At 47.8% G+C, this 20,701-nt stretch overlaps 1 protein-coding gene across 1 annotated transcript in view; it reads left to right on the top strand.

Moving 5' to 3' along the window:
* LOC119372487 (glucose dehydrogenase [FAD, quinone]) overlaps nucleotides 1-20,701 on the top strand; it is a 551,903-nt gene that overhangs the window by 495,445 nt on the left and 35,757 nt on the right. The window contains exon 10 of the mRNA XM_037642957.2: nucleotides 11,633-11,855. Coding sequence (XP_037498885.1) covers nucleotides 11,633-11,855 — 223 coding nt within the window. The remainder of the gene's footprint in view (nucleotides 1-11,632; nucleotides 11,856-20,701) is intronic.

Here is a 20,701-nt window from a genome sequence, read left to right as displayed (position 1 = left end):
ACAGCCACACAAGCCACCGCCGCACCACCGCGTACCACCCACAGACCAACGGCCTCACCGAGCGTCTAAATAAGACCATCGCCGACATGCTGGCCATGTACGTCGACGTCGAACAGAAGACGTGGGACGCCATCCTTCCGTACGTGACCTTCGCGTACAACACGGCCGTACAGGAAACGACGCAGATGACGCCATACAAGTTGGTCTACGGACGGAGCCCGGCAACGACGCTCGACGCCATGCTACCAAACGTGACCGACGAGGAAAACATCGACGTGACCACCTACCTACAGCGCGCCGAAGAAGCACGACAGCTCGCCCGCCTACGGATCAAGAACCAGCAGACGACTGACAGCCGCCGCTACAACCTTCGACGACGCCACATGGAATACCAACCCGGTGACCGTGTATGGGTATGGACGCCAATACGCCGACGAGGACTTAGTGAGAAGCTTCTTCGACGATACTTTGGACCGTACAGGGTACTTCGACGCCTCGGCGCACTCGACTATGAGGTTGTCCCTGACGGCATTACAAACTCTCAGCGGCGCCGTGCGCGACCTGAAGTCGTCCATGTCGTGCGCTTTAAGCCGTTTTTTGCGCGTTAGCGAGCCTGGGGACTCTATTTTTTTCCTTTGTTATTGTGATTTATTTGTGTATGCACTTGTTTCTTTTCTTTTTCTTCTATGTTCTTTCACAAGCATCGGCTCGATGCTTTTTCAGAGGGGGGCAATGCCACGCCCACTTCTTGTCTTGTTTTGATGTATTCGGGTTTGACCGGCAGGGACGGTTATCAACGCCCGACGCTGTCCGCGAAGTAGTGTTCTAGAAGCGTCGCGATTATAGTAGATCGGTTTGTTAAGATTGCGCCCCGCACGCGAATGTTCCAGCTTTGTCTAGAGATTACGCCGCCACCAGCGATATTGCTGGAAAGTTCGATAGCGCCTGTATAAAGCCGACGCGCGTGACCGCTTGTCAGTTGATCGACGGTCGACGTTCTGTCCGCCGCTATCAGTGTATTGCTGTAGTTTGACTTTTGGTTTCTCGGCCACAAGTTCGGCCAAATAAAGAGTTTCATCTCGGACGTGTTCACTGCTGCCTTCGTCGACGTCACGACCACGTGACAGTATGTACAGGGTCGACCACATCTAAGCTGAACACCTCATTAGTATTCAAGACCTCATTGAAGCTGTTGTTTAATACATAATTCGGAAAATCATTACTGTGTTTGTCGACACCATGATTAGACGTTCTATAACGGCCATTGCACTCGTGAAGTATAAGAAACGTTCTAGTTTTACCGGTTTGAATACTAATGAGGTGTTCAGCTTAGATGTGGTCGACCCTGTACATGGTAATACATGTACATACCCGCGCCTTTTTTGGAAAATTATGAAACCGGACGACGAAACCACAGTCTCTCTTTGTGACACTTCTGGATCCCCCGTTGCCGATTGCGACGTTCCATCCGTCAACTCTGCATTTTGTTCCGTCTTTACTAACGAACGTAACAACGAACTTCCTGATTTTCCGCATTTTGCTTTTCCGCCAATGCCAAAGATTGAATTCAATTCAGAGGGAATTGTAAAAGTTATTAACCAATTAAAGAACTCTTCGTCATGCGGTATAGATGGCATAAACGCCAAAATTCTGAAAAATACAAAACATGTATGCAGTTCCATATTGTCAATCATTTTTCAGCAGTCACTCGACACAGGTGAAGTCGCATTAGATTGGAGAGTTGGGAAGGTCATTCCGGTCTTCAAGAAAGGTGACCGCTCATTTGCAGGTAATTACCGACCAATCTCGCTCACTAGTTTGTTCAAAAATCATGGAACACGTGATCTTTTCTTGTCTTACGCTTGTATTGATTGTTTCTCTTTACTATGACATCTGTATATGTTCATTCTAAAGAAGACAGGGCGTGCAAACACGGACACAAGAAAGAAGTCAGGACACCAAAAACGCCGTTTGTGGTGCCCTGACTTCTTTCTTGTGTCCGTGTTTGCACGCCCTGTCTTCTTTAGAATGAATACTTACCAACGTTGGGCGTTCGCTTCGTTCACCCTTTCTCCAAAGGTCTTTCTGCGATATGTTGATGATTGTTTTTGCATAATTCCCTAGGATGCCCTCACTGCTTTCACTGCTTGCCTGAACACCGTTGAAAAGGCGATTCAATTTACTGTCGAGCAAGACGTCAGCGGTTGCCTGCTTTTTCTTGATGTTCTCGTGAAACGGGGTAATACTGGTCTGACCTTCAACGTGTACAGGAAGTCGACACATACAGGACAGTATTTACATTTCGACTCACTGCATCCGCATTCACACAAACGTTCTGTTCCCGCTACCCTGTTCCAGCTAGCCAAGACCATTTGTACAAGTCAAGATGACTACAAGCGTGACAGTGAGAACATCGTCGAAGAATTAAAAACGTGCGGATAACCCCCGTCCTTTTGTCCACTGTGCAGAAGCAACTATCGCGACCACGTAGGCAGCGTTCAACGCCGTCCCTTAAGAAGCGAATGGCCATCCCGTATGTACCTGGAACAAGTGAGACCATCGCCTACATCATGCGCATGTACGACGTCGAAATAGCGCATGTTCCAGCTCGGAAGCTAAGGAACGCCCTAGTCAACGTAAAAGACTAGTTGCCGAGCGACAATTTCCCAGGTGTTGTTTACGCCATAGGCTGCCATGATTGTGACAAGCAATACATCGGCGAGAGCGGTGACTTCAAGAAAAGAGTCAAACAACACGAATATGACGTCAGAAAACGGCACGTTGCCTCGAATGCCCTCGCTGAGCACATGGAATCTACAGGCCACCAAATTGACTGGTCAAGTGCACGCGTTCTGGCCAAAGAAAAGAAGCTTGCATCACGCCTACACCTGGAATCCCTGCATATGCAGACGACTGCGCACACTCTGAACAGGAGTGATGGCACGCTTCCGACAATGTACTATCGCTGCTTACGTCACGTACTTAGGCGTACTTAAGTACGCTGTGCCATCCTTATGGCTTTTATTGTGAACAAGGCTCCCGTATGGGGGGCCGAAACGTCAAGTAAACTGTGTTCCTCTTTTGGTCGGCGTATCTTTTCGCGTTTACACTATGTACTTCCCCGGCCAGACGGGTTGCCGTCAAACTTTGGATTTCATCCCGTGCAGTGCAAGACTACGCTAAGTGCAGAAAGCTTTCGAAGGGTGGCGGGGCAGCATCAGTACATCGGCTGAGAGGAAAAAGAAGATGGCTTTCGCTTTCCAGTCGTCTCTAAGTGGTCATGAACCACCCCAGGGTCTTGGCCAGAAAACACATCCTTCGGAAAGCAGACACTGACTGCTATGAACCGCTAAGCCCAATCTTGCTGTCGTGCGCGGCAAAGAGTTTAGACGCGGAGCGCGAAGCTGCGATTTTCTCAGGCGCCCTCTTTTCATATAGAGGCCCGTCCTCACTCTCTTCGTTAGGCCGGGCGCCTGCTGTGTAACGTCACACGACAGACAGCATGCTATTGGCCGATATCCGACATAAATCGAGAGCGGCGTTCGGGTCAGATGCCCTTCTTGCCACGGGGTGCGGCAACTTACCTGCCGGCGCCGCACACCTCAGCCTGCTAACTTTACATGGTAGACACAGTCGCGCACACAAGCGGGAGAGAGCGATCGCGTTTCATCACGCACGCTCAAGGTGATGACGTGCGTTGACGTAACTTCTTTCCCCTTTGCCATTTCTCCCTGTGTAACTTCCAGTGCGCTCGTCGGGACGAGAAAAGAGAGAAAGCGCTCAGAGTGTGCGCCAAACCCCCGTAACTTCGCTCGTCCTTGATGGATTCGAGAAAGTTTTGCGGCAATCGATTCGGGGGGCAGTAAACTCCGACACTGAGGTCATTAGATCGTTACTCGGAAAAGTGGTTCATGACCCCTTTAACTGAATCCATAGGACCCCTGTAAGTTTTTTGCGCTCGCTTGTTTCTTGGGGCTGTTCAATGATTTCTGCACATTTGTACATTGTGAGAGCAGGGTACGCATGCAAAGCTGGGCGCCGAGGATTGTTTAAGCACGCTGCCACCTTGGCTATGTTTGTCAACAAGTGCGAGAACACATCCTGCACAGACCTACTATGCGCCTGGCTCTGGCAATCTTCATATTTGGCTCTACCCTTCCACATATGAAGATCTTTAATGCTTCGTCGAAGGGTCGCGTTGTCGCCTTTCCCATAGCACGCAGGAAAATTTGTCGGAATATATAGGCAGAGCGCAGGTCTATCGAGCTTCTCTCATCATCGCCAAAGACGTGGCCACTGCATATGTGGTTTCGGTGCTTCACAAGCTGCCCAAGACCTCCATCGTGGCTCACAAAAGGCAGAGTATATGCCCACGAGGAGGAAATGTTCGCAACAATAGCAAGGATTAAAAATGAAGAGCGTCTGTTTATCTCGCACGCCGCGCCGCCTTCACCCACCACTCTCATCGCTAGTTCTCGTGAGCCTTCCAAAAAAATTACACCATTTCCCGCTAAAGGGGACCATGAGGCGATGCGAAGCCGGAGCACTTGCACGATCGCGTTCCGTTGGCGTTCTTTGGGCATGCTACCGACCTCGCGTCGTGGAACGCGAAGAGGAACGCTACACGCGTCTTGTCTTCCATCGAGCCTGGCCGTTAATTCTCACAGGGCGAGCGGGGAACGCAGTCGGCAGGCGTGCGAGAGGGGGGCAGCGTAGGAGGGGAGAGAGGAGGGAGGGGACGCGCATGCGCTGGTGCTCATCGCAGCGTTGCGCAGGAGAGAATTTCGGCATGTCTAGCCCGCGTTTCAGAGGAAGAGTGGAAATGGGGAGGGTAGAGGGGAAGTGGGGAGGGGGAAAGGAGAGGGGGGAAGTGGAGTGGGAGGGGAGAGGAGGAGGGGAGAGGGGAAGTGGAGAGGGTATGCGCATGCGCAGTAAGGGTGGTCACGCCGCACACCACCACCACCACCGGATTGAACTCCGCCATAAGATACTTCGCATCTACTAAATCCATATGATTTCAGTTTTGATAGCTTACCCGCAGCGTTTCTATCGCTGGTGTGACAGCCATACACGCAGCCATAGCATAGTTACGCTCTGGTTTGCCAGCGAATTAGCTTCGTTCTTTCGAGCTGCTGTAGTTCCGCCCGTACGCATCCGCTCTGAGCCGCGACTGCGCGGTGCCACTTGTTCAGTCAAAGCTGCAGCGCACTAGGCCTATAGATGCCACGAAGCATGCACTTGTTGCACATGTAGAGTTGTAGTTCCTTGAACTGCCGCATAAATACGCCCGCCACGGTAGTGTAGCGGTTACGGCGCTCGGCTGCTGACCAGAAGGTCGCGGGATATTACGGCCAGCCGCAAGGTCTTAGAACACGACCGTTATACTTTAAATATTTCGTATTACAAGCAAACCAAACATATTACCACAAAATAGTTTTATGCCGGGGTCTACCACGGCTCCACTGACGTGTTTCCGTCATGGATATGACGTTGTATAATATATACTAATAGAGAGCAAAGAAAAATGCTAGAAGAAAATGTTTCGTTGCCGGGAATCGAACCCACGACCCCTCGATCCGCAGCGAGCGGCGCGAAGCCACTCGGCCACAAAGCCTACGTTCCTCGGCTTACTAACGGCGAGCACCATTTACCGTTGGTGTTACTCAGAGCTCGGTCGCTTCAGCGTGTTCTCGTCATCATTAGCGAGATGGCGCGAAGGGTGCGCTTTAAAGGTCGACGCCCCGCGCGTTGCGATGCGAGCGCACCACTACAGGGGGTGTGTCTCGTGCCAGCGCGTTTATATCGACATGGGGGCGGTCTGTACGTCTTGTGCTTTCACCGCAAGTTTACGTTGGCGTTACAGAGAGCACGAAGCTCACTTGGCTCGCTGCAGCGACCGTGTTTCCTAAAGCAGCGCGCTGCTCACGCACAAAGAATTAACATTTGTGACTGTTACTCGTTCGCGCTCGTCCTGTGTATGTACTTTTTGTGCGTCCTTTCTGCTTTAGAGCGCGCTGCAAGTTTCGAGCTGCTTGCCGCTCTTCGCGTGACATTACAATTTGTTGCTAGAGCAACAAATTGTAATTGTAATTCAAAGCCCTTGTGGTGAAACAATGCACAATGAACGCTCAACTACCCCTGTGAAGACACGTTTCACTTTCGTGTTACTATAACGATTCCTACGAAATGGGGGTCAACCATGTCTTTTTATGTTTTTCTTCTACATTGAAAATAATAAACTATACCCCACGCACGATTCTTGTCGATGTGCTGAGTACTATCTCCGTACACATAGCATAAGAACGCCGAAAACTAGAAAAACCTATAGTCAACAACACATATCAAATACCGAGTCTCCTCAACAAACTGGATGACGTAGTTGACCTATATAAGAACACTCCCAAACATAGGCTTAAGGAAATTCTCCTTTATAATTGCACTGAATACGCTCAATACAGTTATTCGGATTCTTTATTACTTTGTGTCCCAATTGTTTAGAGAACAGTTTCGCTCTTTTTTTAGATGTGAAACATCTAATAGCGGAGTTCAATCCGGTGATGGTGGTGGTGTGCGGCGTGACCACCCTACTGCGCATGCGCAATTCTTCTCCACTTCCCCTCTCCACTCCCCCTCTCCCATTTCCCTCTCCGCATCACCTTTCCCTTTCTCTTTCCCCTTCCGCCTCTCATTTCTCTTTCCCAGCCCCTCTCCACTTCCCCTCTCCCCTCCCATACCTCCTCCCTCCCTTTCCCCTCTCCCCTCCCTCTTTCCCCCTCCCCCTTCCCCTTTCCATTCCCCCTCTCCACTTCCGCTCTCCCCTTTCCCCTCACCACTCCACCTCTGAAACGCGGGCTCTACATGCCGAAACACTGCTTCGCATCGCCTCATGGTCCCCTTTAGCGGGAGATGGTGTGAGTTTTGTTCATGGTTTGTTCCAGCTACTTAGGAATGCAGACCTTCCTCACTTCACCCATGTGTATATATTGCAATAATGTTTTTGAGGCATTTCGTCACTTTTTACTGTCCTGTTCCCCTTTTGTATTTGTGATGTTTATATGTCCGATCACAATTTACTAATTGTACTCGTATAAAATGATATTCTCTAATTGCGTCTAAGTTGCGTATGAAATGTCTCTGGTTTTTTTGTTGTTGTTTTTTTGTACCAGACTGTACTTCAGAGCAAAACCCTCCGTCAGGCGATGCAGCCTTTTGCTCTTGCTTCGTTTTTATTTCTGTTACATGTACAGAAAATAAATCAGACCAAATCAAATCCCGGCCGCCGCGGTCGCATTTCGATGGAGGCGAAATGCTAGAGGCCCGTGCACTGTGCGCTGCTAGTGGACGTTGAAGAACACCATATGGTAGAAATTTTCGGAGCCCTCCACTACGGCATCACCTTTATAAATAGCGTGTTTTTGGGACATAAAACCTAAGATATTATTATTTGCAGCACAAGTACTCGTGCGCAGAAATTTTACAGGCGCGCCGAAGTCTCATGCTGCAGTCTCACGCAGCCACCTTTGTTCTTCTACTGTTTCGTTGTACACCCGAATGCAAGCATATTGTCACGGGGTCGTGACGTTGACGAAGGCAGCAGTCGGCATGTCCAAGATTAAACTCTTTATTTGCAGAACTTGTGGCCCCGAAACAGAAAACCAAACTACAGCAATGCACACTGTGCACTGATAGCGGCGAACAGAGCGTCGACAGTCGACAACCTCATCCGCGGTTAGGCGCGTCGGTATTTATACATACGGCATGGAATGCTCCAGCGTTATCGCTGACGCTTGCTAAAGCTCTAGAAAAGGCTTGACTACTCGCGTCCTGCACATAATCCTGAAGCTTCACGAAGATTGCGGCGCGGCCTGCGCCGAGCGTTGCTAACAGCTTTTGTTGGTGAAACTAAGATAAATATAAAAGAAGAAGCGGACGTGGCAATATTCACAGTAGAGCCATACGCAGAAATGTCAGCTGACAAACGCATTCAAGAACTAAAAATGCCAAAAGCATTCATATGCACATCTTCTGTAAGTGTTGTTAATGTTTTTAACATTACTCAGCAGCGCGACAATTCTGTAATAACTTTTCTCCTTCTTGCGGGAATATTCCCAGAAGACGGAATATTCCAAGTCCGCTGTGAATGACCACTAGAGCGTATTCTTTATCCAGAAAGCGGGGATGTGCATCTGTTGTTCTGCAGCGCCAGTCCAGAGTGACATACTTTTGGCTGCCTTCGACAAGCGTTTAAAACAGGATCTGTCAGATTTGAACGTCGTCAGCGTCTTCAGATACGTTGATGACTACTTGGTTGTGGTACGAAAAATGCCGTTTGACTGTGTGCAAGACGTAGTGGAAGGTGTTCTCGACGCTATCTTCAAAAACTCAAGTGGACTGAACTTCAGGCGTGAAATTCCAGTCAACAACGAGATCCAGTTCCTCGATTTGTGGCTACAGTTCAGCGAAGACGACATCTGTTGGGATATAGTCCAAGGAGCAAGAAGGGACTGCTGCCGTTTCAAATTGCCCAATGAAAAGTGATTAGGAGGTTGTCAGTCTGCGCAGCAGCTTTCGAGATGTCATGTCCTCACCAGGTACAACAGAGCTTCAAGGTGCACGTTGATCGTCTATGTGCAGGTGGATACCCACCACAGGTAGTGTCCAGGGCCTGTGAAATCCTTCTCCAAAAGTACAAGAATGGAGTGAGGGAAAGGGAACTGAGGCCCATTCGTGTTGGCACAAAACATCCCACATGTAAGAAGCGTGGCCAGTGGGTATGGTGTGTGTGTGTGTGTGTGTGTGTGTGTGTGTGTGTGTGTGTGTGTGTGTGTGTGTGTGTGTGTGTGTGTGTGTGTGTGTGTGTGTGTGTGTGTGTGTGTGTGTGTAGTGTATTTCCTGCACCCTGCAAGCATTCATGAACAAAAAGGTGTGTGCGAAGAGGCATACCAATGTTTTCACGAAGTGCGTTGCAAGTGTCGTTCACTGCATTCCGTAACCGTGCGGAAATATTTACATCGAACAAACTGGTCGACGTATTAATGAACGGACGCGGGAACACACTCTCGCCTTTAGGTGTAAAGATGGTGGGCACCTAGATTTCCATTGTAGGAGCCGCATTTGCGTAGCACAGTTCGGCAAAATGGGAATCACGGCTTAGTCATAAGAGATGGCAGAAAAAGAAATCATAGAAGCTTTTTTCGTAAGGCAGCATAATCACAAGTGCGTCTGCACGCCTTCTATCTTACTTTCGCACATAGAAGTTGAGTTGCATGACGATTACGTTTAACATTGAGTTTTTTTTTTTTTTGGTCTCGTTCTCATTCGATGTCACGTTTGTTCCACATAGTTCATCGTAGCAGCGTTGTTAATTGTTAATAATGGTTGCTTCTTCATCTCTCATGCTTGTTTTCCTCTGTTTGCCGTTTTTTACCCTTTTTGTTTTATAGCTTTGTTACAAGAACTAGTTTTTAAGTAGAACTTTTTGTTGGGCTATTTGGTGCATGTTTAATGGAAGGAATAAGGCGCAAACGAGACGATCACAAGAAGTGACATGGACGAACGCCTTAGCTTTTTCTCGTGGCTTGGGGAGCTCGAAGTTTCTTAGGCCTTTTGGATTGTGCCACTGATGCAGTTCTTATTACAACCAATCTTTTTTTTTAGATGGCTCATGCTGATGGGAGAAGTGGTGTGTGTGATATCGTTGTCAGCAGAAGCGGCTTGTCTTGTGACAGTGCGGAAGAGATGATATGGTGTTTTGCGCATGCGTTTCGTGTTTGCACATGTGCCATGCTTGGTGCCTGCACTTTTTTGCATGCGTGTGTCCGTTTTTCTTTGTGACACTCGCGAAACAGCGTTCACAGATGCTAAGAGGTTTGCGCACACGGGCGGCGCATGTGTTGTGCATGCCCATATATTGGCTTGTTGTCCTGAAGAAATAAGCAGTTAGAAGTCTGCGCTCTTTCCTTTCTGCTTCATTCCTTCATGCTTGTGCAGTACGCTACCCGTTTCATAAACTACCCTTTAAGTGTCACTGTAATCGGCGTGCCCGGTAAACTCACAACATGTGCACAGCTACTCAAATGCACACGAAGTCGTCTATTGCCCCCGTAACGCTTAGCTCAAAAATTGGGGGACCCTTAAGCTCGCCTTTAAGAGTTGAACGCAATAGCGAAATCCGGCCCCTAGTGCGCACTTCAACCACTAAGTGCATACTTATTAATGTGTATTGTTACACACACACGCACAGAGACACACACACGCGCGCGCGCGCGAATGGTACAGGTTTTTAATCTAAAGCAAGAGTCGCATGGCCTCCAAGATACACGCCGCGCGCTCGCCATCTCGGAGGCCATGAAGAGTCTCACAATGCCTCACAGATGGCAGCACATTATCTAGCGTTTGCTGTTTGTTTGTTGATATGTTTTCCGCTAGATGGACATAGTTGTCCATTTTCAGAGCTGTTTGAAAGTTCGTGTGTGTTTTTAGCGGCGATGGCTGCACTATTCCGGCCTTTTTCGACATAGTTTGATGGCCTCCCAAATGCGCCTACAAATCGCCGTATGAGCTCGTTTTCGTCGTGACACCTGTCGAACAAAATGCGTTAAGGCGACTCCTTCCACTACATGGCATTTATGTAGTGTTTTTTTTCCGAAGCAGCTGCAAGTAACGGCTTTGTGGTAGGACACCTGCTTGCCACGCGAACGGCCCGGGTTCGATCCTCAATGGGACCGAAAATTTTATTCTTTAGTTTATTTGCTTCTGTCTCGATTTTTCGCTCACGGTCGATTTTTCGCTCACAACCGACGGTGCCGACACCGACGGCGGAATTTCTGCGACACGAGCTCTCTAACGCTATCGCGTTAAAAAAGAAAAATGGCATAGGCTACTGGCTGGTTGTTTTGCATGAAATCGACTCCCACAATGTGGGAGATCTGTCGGAATTATTTCATGAAGTGTTCAAGAGCGAGGGATTGTAGCCTAGATCATTAAATCTATTGTCGGAAACATCTGTGTGCACGGTAGTATTTAGGAATCTGGAATACAACCTGTCACTTTGCGTGCTTTCCACAATGCAAGGCAGCAGCACGGGCTGGGTCATTTGTATCACAAGTTAATTCTCCGGTGCACGTCCGACATTCCGTGTGCCGATATATACGCAGGTGTAACATTGCTGCTCCGAATGAGACAGTAGAGTTATTTCTGTGCGCGTCACTTATTGGGTGGCTTCAAGCAGTAAACAGTGTTTTGTATTCTGTGCACCTTTGGTAAGAATAATTCACACTTGCGAAAATAGTATGTGGTGAAAGATGTGGTGCGTTGACGTGGAAATTCGATGAGACCAATGTTGAGGCGCTTTTGCTGCATGAACGTGAACGTTCTATGAGATGGAAAACATACAACTATTTTTTATTACTCTTTAAATGTAGTTTACCTTAGCTCAACAAATACCCTAAGGGATAGTGTCTTCAAGCGGCTCTCCATACTCCAGGCCATAAGCTCCTTTTCATCGATTTTGTTTCACTTGTAGTCATCTTTGCGTAGGTCTGGTCGATAGCGTCCGCAAAATTCGGGCTAGCTATTTCCTAAGCTGCCTCTGATCTCCATTAAAAGGCTTCTGCAAATTTGTGCGATGCAGCCATGAAGTTGTGCCTCCGGCTGGCCACCATGCCCGCTCTTGGAGAGCTCGGAACACGTGTGTGGGAGAAGCCACTGCCGGGGTGCGAGCTGTATCCGTTTCTAACGGACGAGTACCTGGCCTGTGTAGCTCGCTCTTACACCAGTACCTTGTACCATCCGGCTGGCACCTGTCGCATGGGTCGTGTCAATGACTCGCGCACTGTTGTAGACCCACAGCTCAGGTAAGTCAGCTTCCGAGTAAACTTTTCGTAGCAGCAAGTGGCACTCCTGTGCGTCTGCCACGCGCTTGCGATCCAGCACTTACTTTGTTTCGCGAATGTCTATACACAGTATCAAAATAGAAATCGATGGCTCTGGTCCAAGAGTTGTATGCTCCGATATATGTATCTAGTACATTTACATCAACAAAAAAATCTCAGCTTAATTAAACGTAATTAAATGGGTTAGTTGAAAGCTTGTGGTACTAGCGGGCTAGTTAGTCGTACATGATCTTGAGAACAGCATCGTAAAGTTTAAGAAACATGGACAAACAATCAATGAGTAGTTGCTTAGCGTAGTTATGTTTTCGTTTTCTATACGATATTTGCGTTCCCACGTAGTGGCGCTGATTACTAAAAAAATTCGGCACATCACACGTACCGTGGGATTGAATTTCATGGGAAGCATGTGGCGGGGACGTGCCTGTGGCGTAATTTTTGCATTGAGCGAAACGTTAAGAGATGACGCTAAGGTTTTGTGCAAATGGTATGTGCAAACACATATGTTGAAGTTTCACGCATGTGTTATGTAACCAGTTGTTTACAGCTGCGCAACGATGCCAACAGCAACACGAGTATTACCAACACCAGACGCCGTGAGCTGATACGTAGCGCTTATACTTGTCCGTTATGACGCAGAACGCACGCACGTTTCACGAACCCCTGTGCGTGTGTGAAAGGGGTTCTTTAGTGTACTCAGGTAGATGGCGGCGAGCGGAATGTCTTTGTTATTGTAACCGATGTGCGCAGCGCGAACCTCGCTGATTCCGCGGCTTGTCTGTGTGTGCTGTGTGCTGGCGGCCGGCGAAGTGGGATGCGGTCTACGTTGAAGTTGTGCATCGCCGTGTTCCATTAGCGCACCCAGGATTTCTCTCAGGGGGGGGGGGGTTGAAATTATGAGAAGACTACAGGAATGTAACGACAAATGAAATATGTGATAAGAAACTAATAATAATAATAATATTAATAATAATAATAATAATAATAATAATAATAATAATAATAATAATAATAATAATAATAATAATAATAATAATATCAAATGTGATTATGATGATGATGATGATCTTTCAGCGTTTTGCAGCAAGATATTGAAGATACTTGAGAGGGCCGAGAAACCACTCAGTGAAGCAGTGCACGTAGAAAATAAACGGCAAATTGAATAAACCAAGGCGTAATATAGTTCCAACAAATGTGTCTGGCAAATACTTGTTTTTGTAAATTTTTCAGCTCCATATAGTGATAAGGGTGTTGACGTGCGGGCCGGCTGGTGATCGCGCAATGCTGTTATAAAACAAATGATTACTAGGGTAGCGCAAACAAATCGGACGCAAGAAAGGCACACGAGGAAACCCGGCGCCGTGTGCCTTTCTTGTGTTCCATTTATTGTGTCTTGTGTCCGATAGCCACAGTAATCAGGAAATGTCTACAAACAAGCCCCGTTGGTAACTTTAGCAGCTGAAAAATTCTGCAACTGAGAATTTGTGCATAATGCGAGCAGAACATCCTATATTATACTTCCTTCGAGCCTCGCCAAACTATAAATCTGAAAGTGTATCGTAAATATTGATTGTTAACTTTCTGGCATTGATTATACACAGTATGCACAGATCAGTGCAGCCCACTTACAATTCTCAGCTCACGGATAAACTGCATTGTAGCCAGGCTTACCGATTTGCCATGTCATTCGGGTGCACAAGTTCGGCGACTGAAGTACCCTCTGATAAGTCACTGATCGATTGACGCATCTGAAGGCGCTATGTGCTGAGTCATCGGTTCCTTTTTGGTCGTAATCGGGCATTCCGGTGTTGTTGCTGCTTCTCTTGAATTGGAACACGGAATCTTTGTAGGGAAGTAGGTAAGGGTCGTGTTCGACTAGCGCGTCAGCGAGATTTCTGTGGTGTGGTAGCTCACTGTCGACGCAGACTCGCGCAGCAGACACAGAAGCAAGTTCTAGCAAAGCGAACTTTTCCGTCCGATGTACAACATACAAAAAAGAAGTGGTAAAAAGAGAGAGAGCGAGAGTTGCCTACTGAAAAAAAAAGAAAGAAAACGTGGCACCCCAATATACCTTTCGCATTTTCCAAAGCCCCTTTTTCTTGTCCCACGGCCTTCAAAACATTTACTCATTCTGCCACGTCGTTTTGCTCCTCCCGTCTTCGCAACGTATGGATTTCGCGTAGCATTCGTGCTTGCTTGGGGTCCCTGCGTGTGTGCAGTACTGCGGCCTGGCTGGCGACGCACACACTAGTTGCTCCAAGGCTTGCTCAGGAACGACAGTGCATGTGCTTAAACTGATATGGTCATGTGCTCGAGCTGTACGCTGTACGGATCCGGGGTTCGCGGTCGCTTTGACGAATGAGCCGCGTACTACGAGGTCGCCTTTCTTCTCGCCGCTCCAATGCACCTCGTCCGTCCGCTGGCGACACCATTTGCCTGCACAAAACGCAAGCCCCGAATAAAACAGAAAACACCTGTTTCGAAGCGCCGCCGACGGCCTCTTTGGAACTTTGAGTGAGCATTGTCCCTACGTTTCGGATTCCATACGGTTCCTTCTTGAGAGTTCGAGGGAGCGAGACAAACGAAGAAGGCTTCTTTTCTTGTTCGGCCGGTATGAAAGGGTGGGTCAGGAGGCGGCGGTGCTCGTCAGCAAAAGGACAGAGGAGTGCTAGGGCTTGACCGGTGGGAATGAGTTGAAGAGTAAAAGGGGGTGGGGAGCCTTTGGCGTGTGGATGTGTCGAGGTAAACTGTTAGATGAGAGACATGGAAAGGGGGATACTTGGAGTGCCGGACTGTGTGAAGCTGTAAGCAGACATCTTTTTTTCTTTTTTCTTAGGCTATGCGCAGGGAAAAGCGAAGACGCTACGTGTAGTTGCCCTCAGCGTGGTTCACGATTGGGTAGCTTGGATCTGCCAGCATTCATATTTCTGGTAATTGGTTTCAGCTGCGAGGACTACAGTTTCAAGAAAATTGATTCGGCGGTCTGCGTCTTTGCAAAATTGTGGACGTCTTTCCCGTCCTTCTTACAGGTTCTCAGTTCCGCTGATGCAGCGGGCGTCGCAGCCAGTGCAAGCAGTTTTGTTGAGGATACCTCGGGTTCGCTCTTCCGGTGGCCAGTCTTTTGGAGAAGGCAGAGAACGCGCTACTGTGCTCGTAATGCTGAAAACATTTTCACGAACCGCCCGTCCCCATCGTCGGCTGCGGGCCACGCGCTCGGAGGGGGGGGGGATGTCAACAAGACCGTTTCTTTTTCCTTCTTTTTTGGCATCTTATTACGCCGGCGGCTTTTCGAAAATGTGGTTTCGCTTAGAAGTCGCGCACGCGGCGCCGTTTGCGGTTTCGAACTGGCTTCGGCCCGGGCTTTAACCGCCCCCCCCCCCCCCCCCCGCTTCGGACTGCACGTGTGCATGGGGCAAACGGATGGGCCATTCGCGGTGTTACTGTCACGTGACTCAGCCTTCCGCGGAAACGGGCGATGGTTTCGCTGGCGCCACGGATAGCGGAGAGTGATGTACATATTTCTGTCGTTGTGTCGATTGGCGGAGACCTGTTGCTGGATTTCTCAGCTTGCGTCGTGATTTTATTGAGAAAGCAAATGAATTGCTTTCTGAATAAAATATATTGGGTAGGCGTTCTTGGCGAGTTTCCTGAATACATCGCGTTTTTCTTGTTTTACTCTCTTCAAGTTGTGTGCTGCAGTGCGTTGCGGCTCTTCGCATTATAATGTTTACTGCTGATGTATTGCGGATATTCGGGAGGTCTGAAGTGAACTGAAAATATCGACTTGTGTAGATGTGTTTGCACAGTTTTATTTTCAGGTTACGAAAACATCCAGAAACGACAGGGAGTTTCCTCTTTCAAGGGTTAACTGAATACTCGTTCGAAAAATTTAGATGAGAGAATAATTGTGATTATGATCTCCTAGCTGACGCTCGAATGACATTCGTTGAGTCGTATCTGAGAAAGATTTTTGGCTGCGGTTGCAATGAATTAAGAGCTTGCTCCTCGATGTGTTTCATTGTTATATTTGCTATGGCGACAGACGTGGGCACAGGGTTCCAAATATTGAAAGATTTATGAGAAAGTTTACATATTTAGCAAACTTAATGCATTGTGATAAGGCAAGAAAAAGAATATTCGCATTATATGTATCTGGAGGGGCCCAAGTGCTTCAAGTGCTTTTCTCTCTCTCTTTTTTTTGCGTTGTGGAGGATCGATAGTTACCTGGATTCGGTCCTGCCGATTTGAATCATGTTATGCCCCGTTTGCACGTAAAAAGTGGCGCTAATTGGTAAGAGCTTAAATATAAAGGGCATTTTCGTCGAATGAGTGCCTTCATTTTCACTTCCAAGGTCAAGAAGGGAGCCGACAGATGGATACACGGAGTGGGATAGGTTTCAAACAGGAGAAAGTACCTCAGACAGGCTGGCCTAACGTTTCAATAGGTGGACCTATCTTTGTCAAAGGCGCCTTGTCATCCTTGGCGTGTTAGTTTTAAAGGGTTAGTGTTGAGCGGTGGCGCTTGTCGCTAATTTCTGCCCGGAAAGAGAAAACTAGATAGAGGAGTGTAGCCCTTGCCACATCATTTCAAGAACGCTTGCAACGGCGTTCCGGCCCCTCTTCCAGAGGTAGGGGGAGCTGCAAAGAAGAAAAAGAAAAAAAAGGAAGAAAAAGAAAAAAAGGGAAAGGGGGATCTACCAAAGGGAGAGCCGTAGAAGGCTCGACAAAGAAAAGAGCGGCGTATGGAAGCAACTTGGAAAGGCTGCAGAAGGGCGGCGCGTCTAGCACTCACAAAGGGCTGCAGAAGATGGTGGGGCAAGCGGGCGGTGTACTTTTGAAGCCCACACGTGCTTAAAGGCCAACTCCGGCGATTTTCCGAGGTCGATGGATCTAAATGAAATTCGCTGGGTACGTTCCTTTGCACGTTTCCGTCATTTATGCCAAATTACAGGCTTGAGACATGCGCAGATTGTTTGCAAATGAATTTTAAAGATTGTCTGCAAACGCCCTCCTGGCTTCCCACAATTATTGGCAACATTGCGTGTGTGACGTCAGTGTTGGGAAGGCGGCGGAAGTGACGCAGCCGAGGGCATCGCTAACTTCGGCCGCTACAGCGAGCGTCTGCTGTGCTGGCCGAGACACTGTCATTATCAGACGCGGCAGACATTACAGCTGATATGCGCGGCGTGCTCACCTCTCCCCTGTGCACCTGCTCGTCCCGGATGTCACAGTTTTCCTAATCCGCGCCGGCGTGACCGGCATGCCTTGCACGACTTCCGGTTCGTTCGTAACAACGTCTACGTCATACGTAGACAGTACACTCGGTTGGGTTTCGGTTTTGGTGTTGTGCTTTTTTGCTTATTTAAAATTATTCTCCAATTTGCCGGGTATTTCTGCTATCGGGCCCGTAACAGGAGCGTCTCAGGAACATAAAATCGCCGGAGTTGGCCTTTAATGGGTGAAGTCATTGGCGGACATACACACCAAGTGTCATCGATGGCCTCAAAAGTTGGGCGGCAGTCCAGTAACAAGAAGGAGGAAAAAAAAGAAAAAGAACGTCCTGATGGATGTAGGGATTGAAATTTGTGTATCAAATACGATTCCATGTATTTCCTCTCACGTGGTGACCGGAAATTTGTTTGCAGAATGTAAAGTTTGGCTTGATCGAAATTGTGGTCTTGTTGGTTGAAGTGGCTATCCCACCTCATTCTCATTTTATGTTTTGCAGAACCGATTTATGATGAAAAAAGAATGTTTGTCGGCAGGAGAGCGTACATTATTGAGTATTTAAAGGAAAACAAAGGTGCTCCGTGAAGGACACAATTCGTGTTCATTATAATATCAAGGATTTAAGAAAAAGTAATGAGAATGCCATCGGCATCGTAACAGGAACTGTTCATTACGCTTAAGCGAGTTTCGATTCCATAGCGAGTAAGGAATTGAATGTACATGAAAACGCTTGTTATTTCTATAAAATGAGTTTATGACGTAGAATTTGAAAAAGTTGCACATTGGAGGCAAAACAAACATATACTTGTTGCGCAACTTCGTCGTCGCGCCATTAGTGCGATTAAACCAAGCCATGTGACACCGACAACTTGATGGTATTTAGGCACTTGATATTCTAATCTCTAATTGCATTAGAAGCGTCCCAGTAATCAAAAATAATTTGCGTGTGTGCAGGTGTGAACCTGTGTGAACCGGATAATAATGTTATAAACGGTAAAGAACACTGCGAACTCCTGTTCTGGAAGTATACATGTATGTAGCACTGCGTACACAGCTAGGCTAGCTGCTATACGTAATACTTTTTGATGCCACATGCACTGTGCACCGACGTCTGTGGCTAAGTCACGCGCCGCATTATCATTGTACACCGTCCCGTCTTAGACTTCCCCCGAGAATCAAATAAATGAAAAAGAACAATAGCTTGCTTCGAAGATTCCGAACTATCTCCTTGCTCTATTGCAAATCAGAGGGGGCAGGAAAAGAAGAGGGGTCAAACCGACGTCCCGTAAAAGCATCTTCTCTTTCGTCCAAAACTGCTTCACTAGAAGTGAACACAGAGTCACAGAACTTGCGGTTTTGGCTCTTTCTGTTTAGGAGTAGATGACCGAATACAACACATTAAATGAAGGAAATTCGACCTGAAACCACCTTTTGAATTGAAATGATAACGTTAACAAGGCCCCCTGAACGTGTACGCTGGATTCTCGGTGACAATGACCGTGAAGCAGTTCCGGGGGGGGGGGGGGTCAGGTCGGCCTCAGGGGGGGGGGTTACAACCTCCAAACCCCCCCCCCCCCCGTTGGTGCGTCACTGTCGTATTCTCATATGGGCCCACGCCGCCGCACCTGCAATGAAGCCGCTTGCTGTGAACGACACAGTGGGCTCATCGGTCCAGGTTTCAGAAAGTGCTAACACGCAAGTTTCTGTGAGAAGCGCGTCTTTTTCGAGGACCTGCACATGCGCATGCATAGACTCTACGTCGACAGGGGCGAGCCTGAGGTGATTGTTGTGGTTGTGGCACAGAATGAAGGTGGTAGCGCGGTCCAAGACAATGTCTAGAGGCCTGTTTGCTAGCCGGGTCATGTCGTCGACACTCTGGCTGTCGACAGAGCCGGCGACATGTGGGAGCCTGAAGTCAGCTCTTGCGTTGGTGAGGTATGGGCCGTCGAGGCGCCTAGCCCTGGAAAGTGCTACGTAGAACTTCAGTGGTTGGCGCTTATCGTGTCCGTAGACTACTTATGCGTATGTGGCCCTTTGTGACTAATATATAGTTATGGCGTTTGCCTGTAACACGAGGTATGTTTCAGGCGTATATCGTGGTTTTGGTGGTTCGTATTACCACGGCATCCGTTTCAATTCTATTGAGGGGTGTGCTGTTCGCCGCGAGTACGAACTACAGGTGGCAGCACCGTGGCCGCGCTAGTGTGGATAGGCGGTTGTCGGCGCGTATACAAAAGTGCACAACAGCGCTTCGTTGTGAGCGATGTAACCCGATTTCCGGCAAGCAAAATGCGTTGACTGCAGCTTTGTGGTAATATGTTTGCTCTTCATTCCCGAATTAATGCACGAAGCGCGCCGAACGTTACAGTTACTTGTGAGAGAAGCGCATTCTGGCAACGAACGGGTTGCTCGCCTTCGGCGACAGTGGGCGTTTTCGCAATGGGTGACGTTCTCTTGTTGCTTTATTTGTACATGTTTAGCTTGTGTTCCACTTACTACGCACTGCTGTATAGCGCGACTGAATTAACTATTTATTTCTTGTTCATTTGGATGCCCCTCAACAAAAAGAAAGCCCGTATTCCTGCACGATGAGTTGAAATAGCGCTTTGTGCACTGCGTGCTCAAATAGTCATTCGCATTTCTTATTCAGTTCTCCATGAAATGTAGGACAGTTGATAGGTTTACTGAGGAAATCTACGTGGATGACAGCGCTTTAGCGCTACGGAGACGTTTAACACGCACACGCTTGTTTTTATTCCAGTAACGGTACACAAAGCTAACTGTACAGCACGGAAATTTCGTCGATTGATTACTTGCACGACAGTAATGGAACAAAGGTCCGGTTATTTTACGGGACCAAAGTATGTTTTTTCATACGAATAATGCCCGCTGCCTTCCGTCAATCTAAACAACGCAACACAAACGCTCAAGATAATGTAAAGAAAAAAAGATGTGGCTTCGCGTGAAATTACTACGACATTGATGTAAACTACGTTGTTTGGATTAATTTTGACCATCAGCGCTCTTTAACGTGCACTTTAATCTAACTACACGGGTGTTTTTGTATAAATTTCGCCACAAGTTAAAATTGCGCAAGGCAACTCAGTTTTGCGATTTCCGTGTCATTTCATTTTCTGTTTCTTTAGAGGACAATTTAAGTACCGAAGTGTCAGACGTGACTTAACAAAAACATTTCTCTCTAATGAGACCAGGACCGTACCCAACTAAAGCTAGTCGCGTAACGTATTAACAACACGTAACCACAACGCTCACGTACATGCGAGCCTTTTTTTTTACCACCGCGCCGCTAAAAGGCTACATTCACATGAGATTTAATACTTCTCATTTTTAGGGCAACGCCAAGTGCACTTTGCAATGCGATTGAACCACAGAGCGGCACCTACACTGATATGACTCTCGTGAACGGAGGGTACGACGACCACACACCGCACTCTGGACAAGTGCACTCTCTGATCTTATTACAGTACATAGACAGCCGATCAAGGCCAAATGTTTCTTTACATCGTGTTACGCATACGTACGAGCTGTTAAAGTTGCATTAACGCAACGGAACAAACCGC

This window comes from Rhipicephalus sanguineus, chromosome 10 (genome assembly GCF_013339695.2).
Source record: "Rhipicephalus sanguineus isolate Rsan-2018 chromosome 10, BIME_Rsan_1.4, whole genome shotgun sequence".
NCBI lineage: Eukaryota > Metazoa > Arthropoda > Arachnida > Ixodida > Ixodidae > Rhipicephalus > Rhipicephalus sanguineus.
The sequence above is the reverse complement of the archived record's forward strand: the minus strand, read 5'-3'. Positions and strand labels throughout refer to the sequence as shown.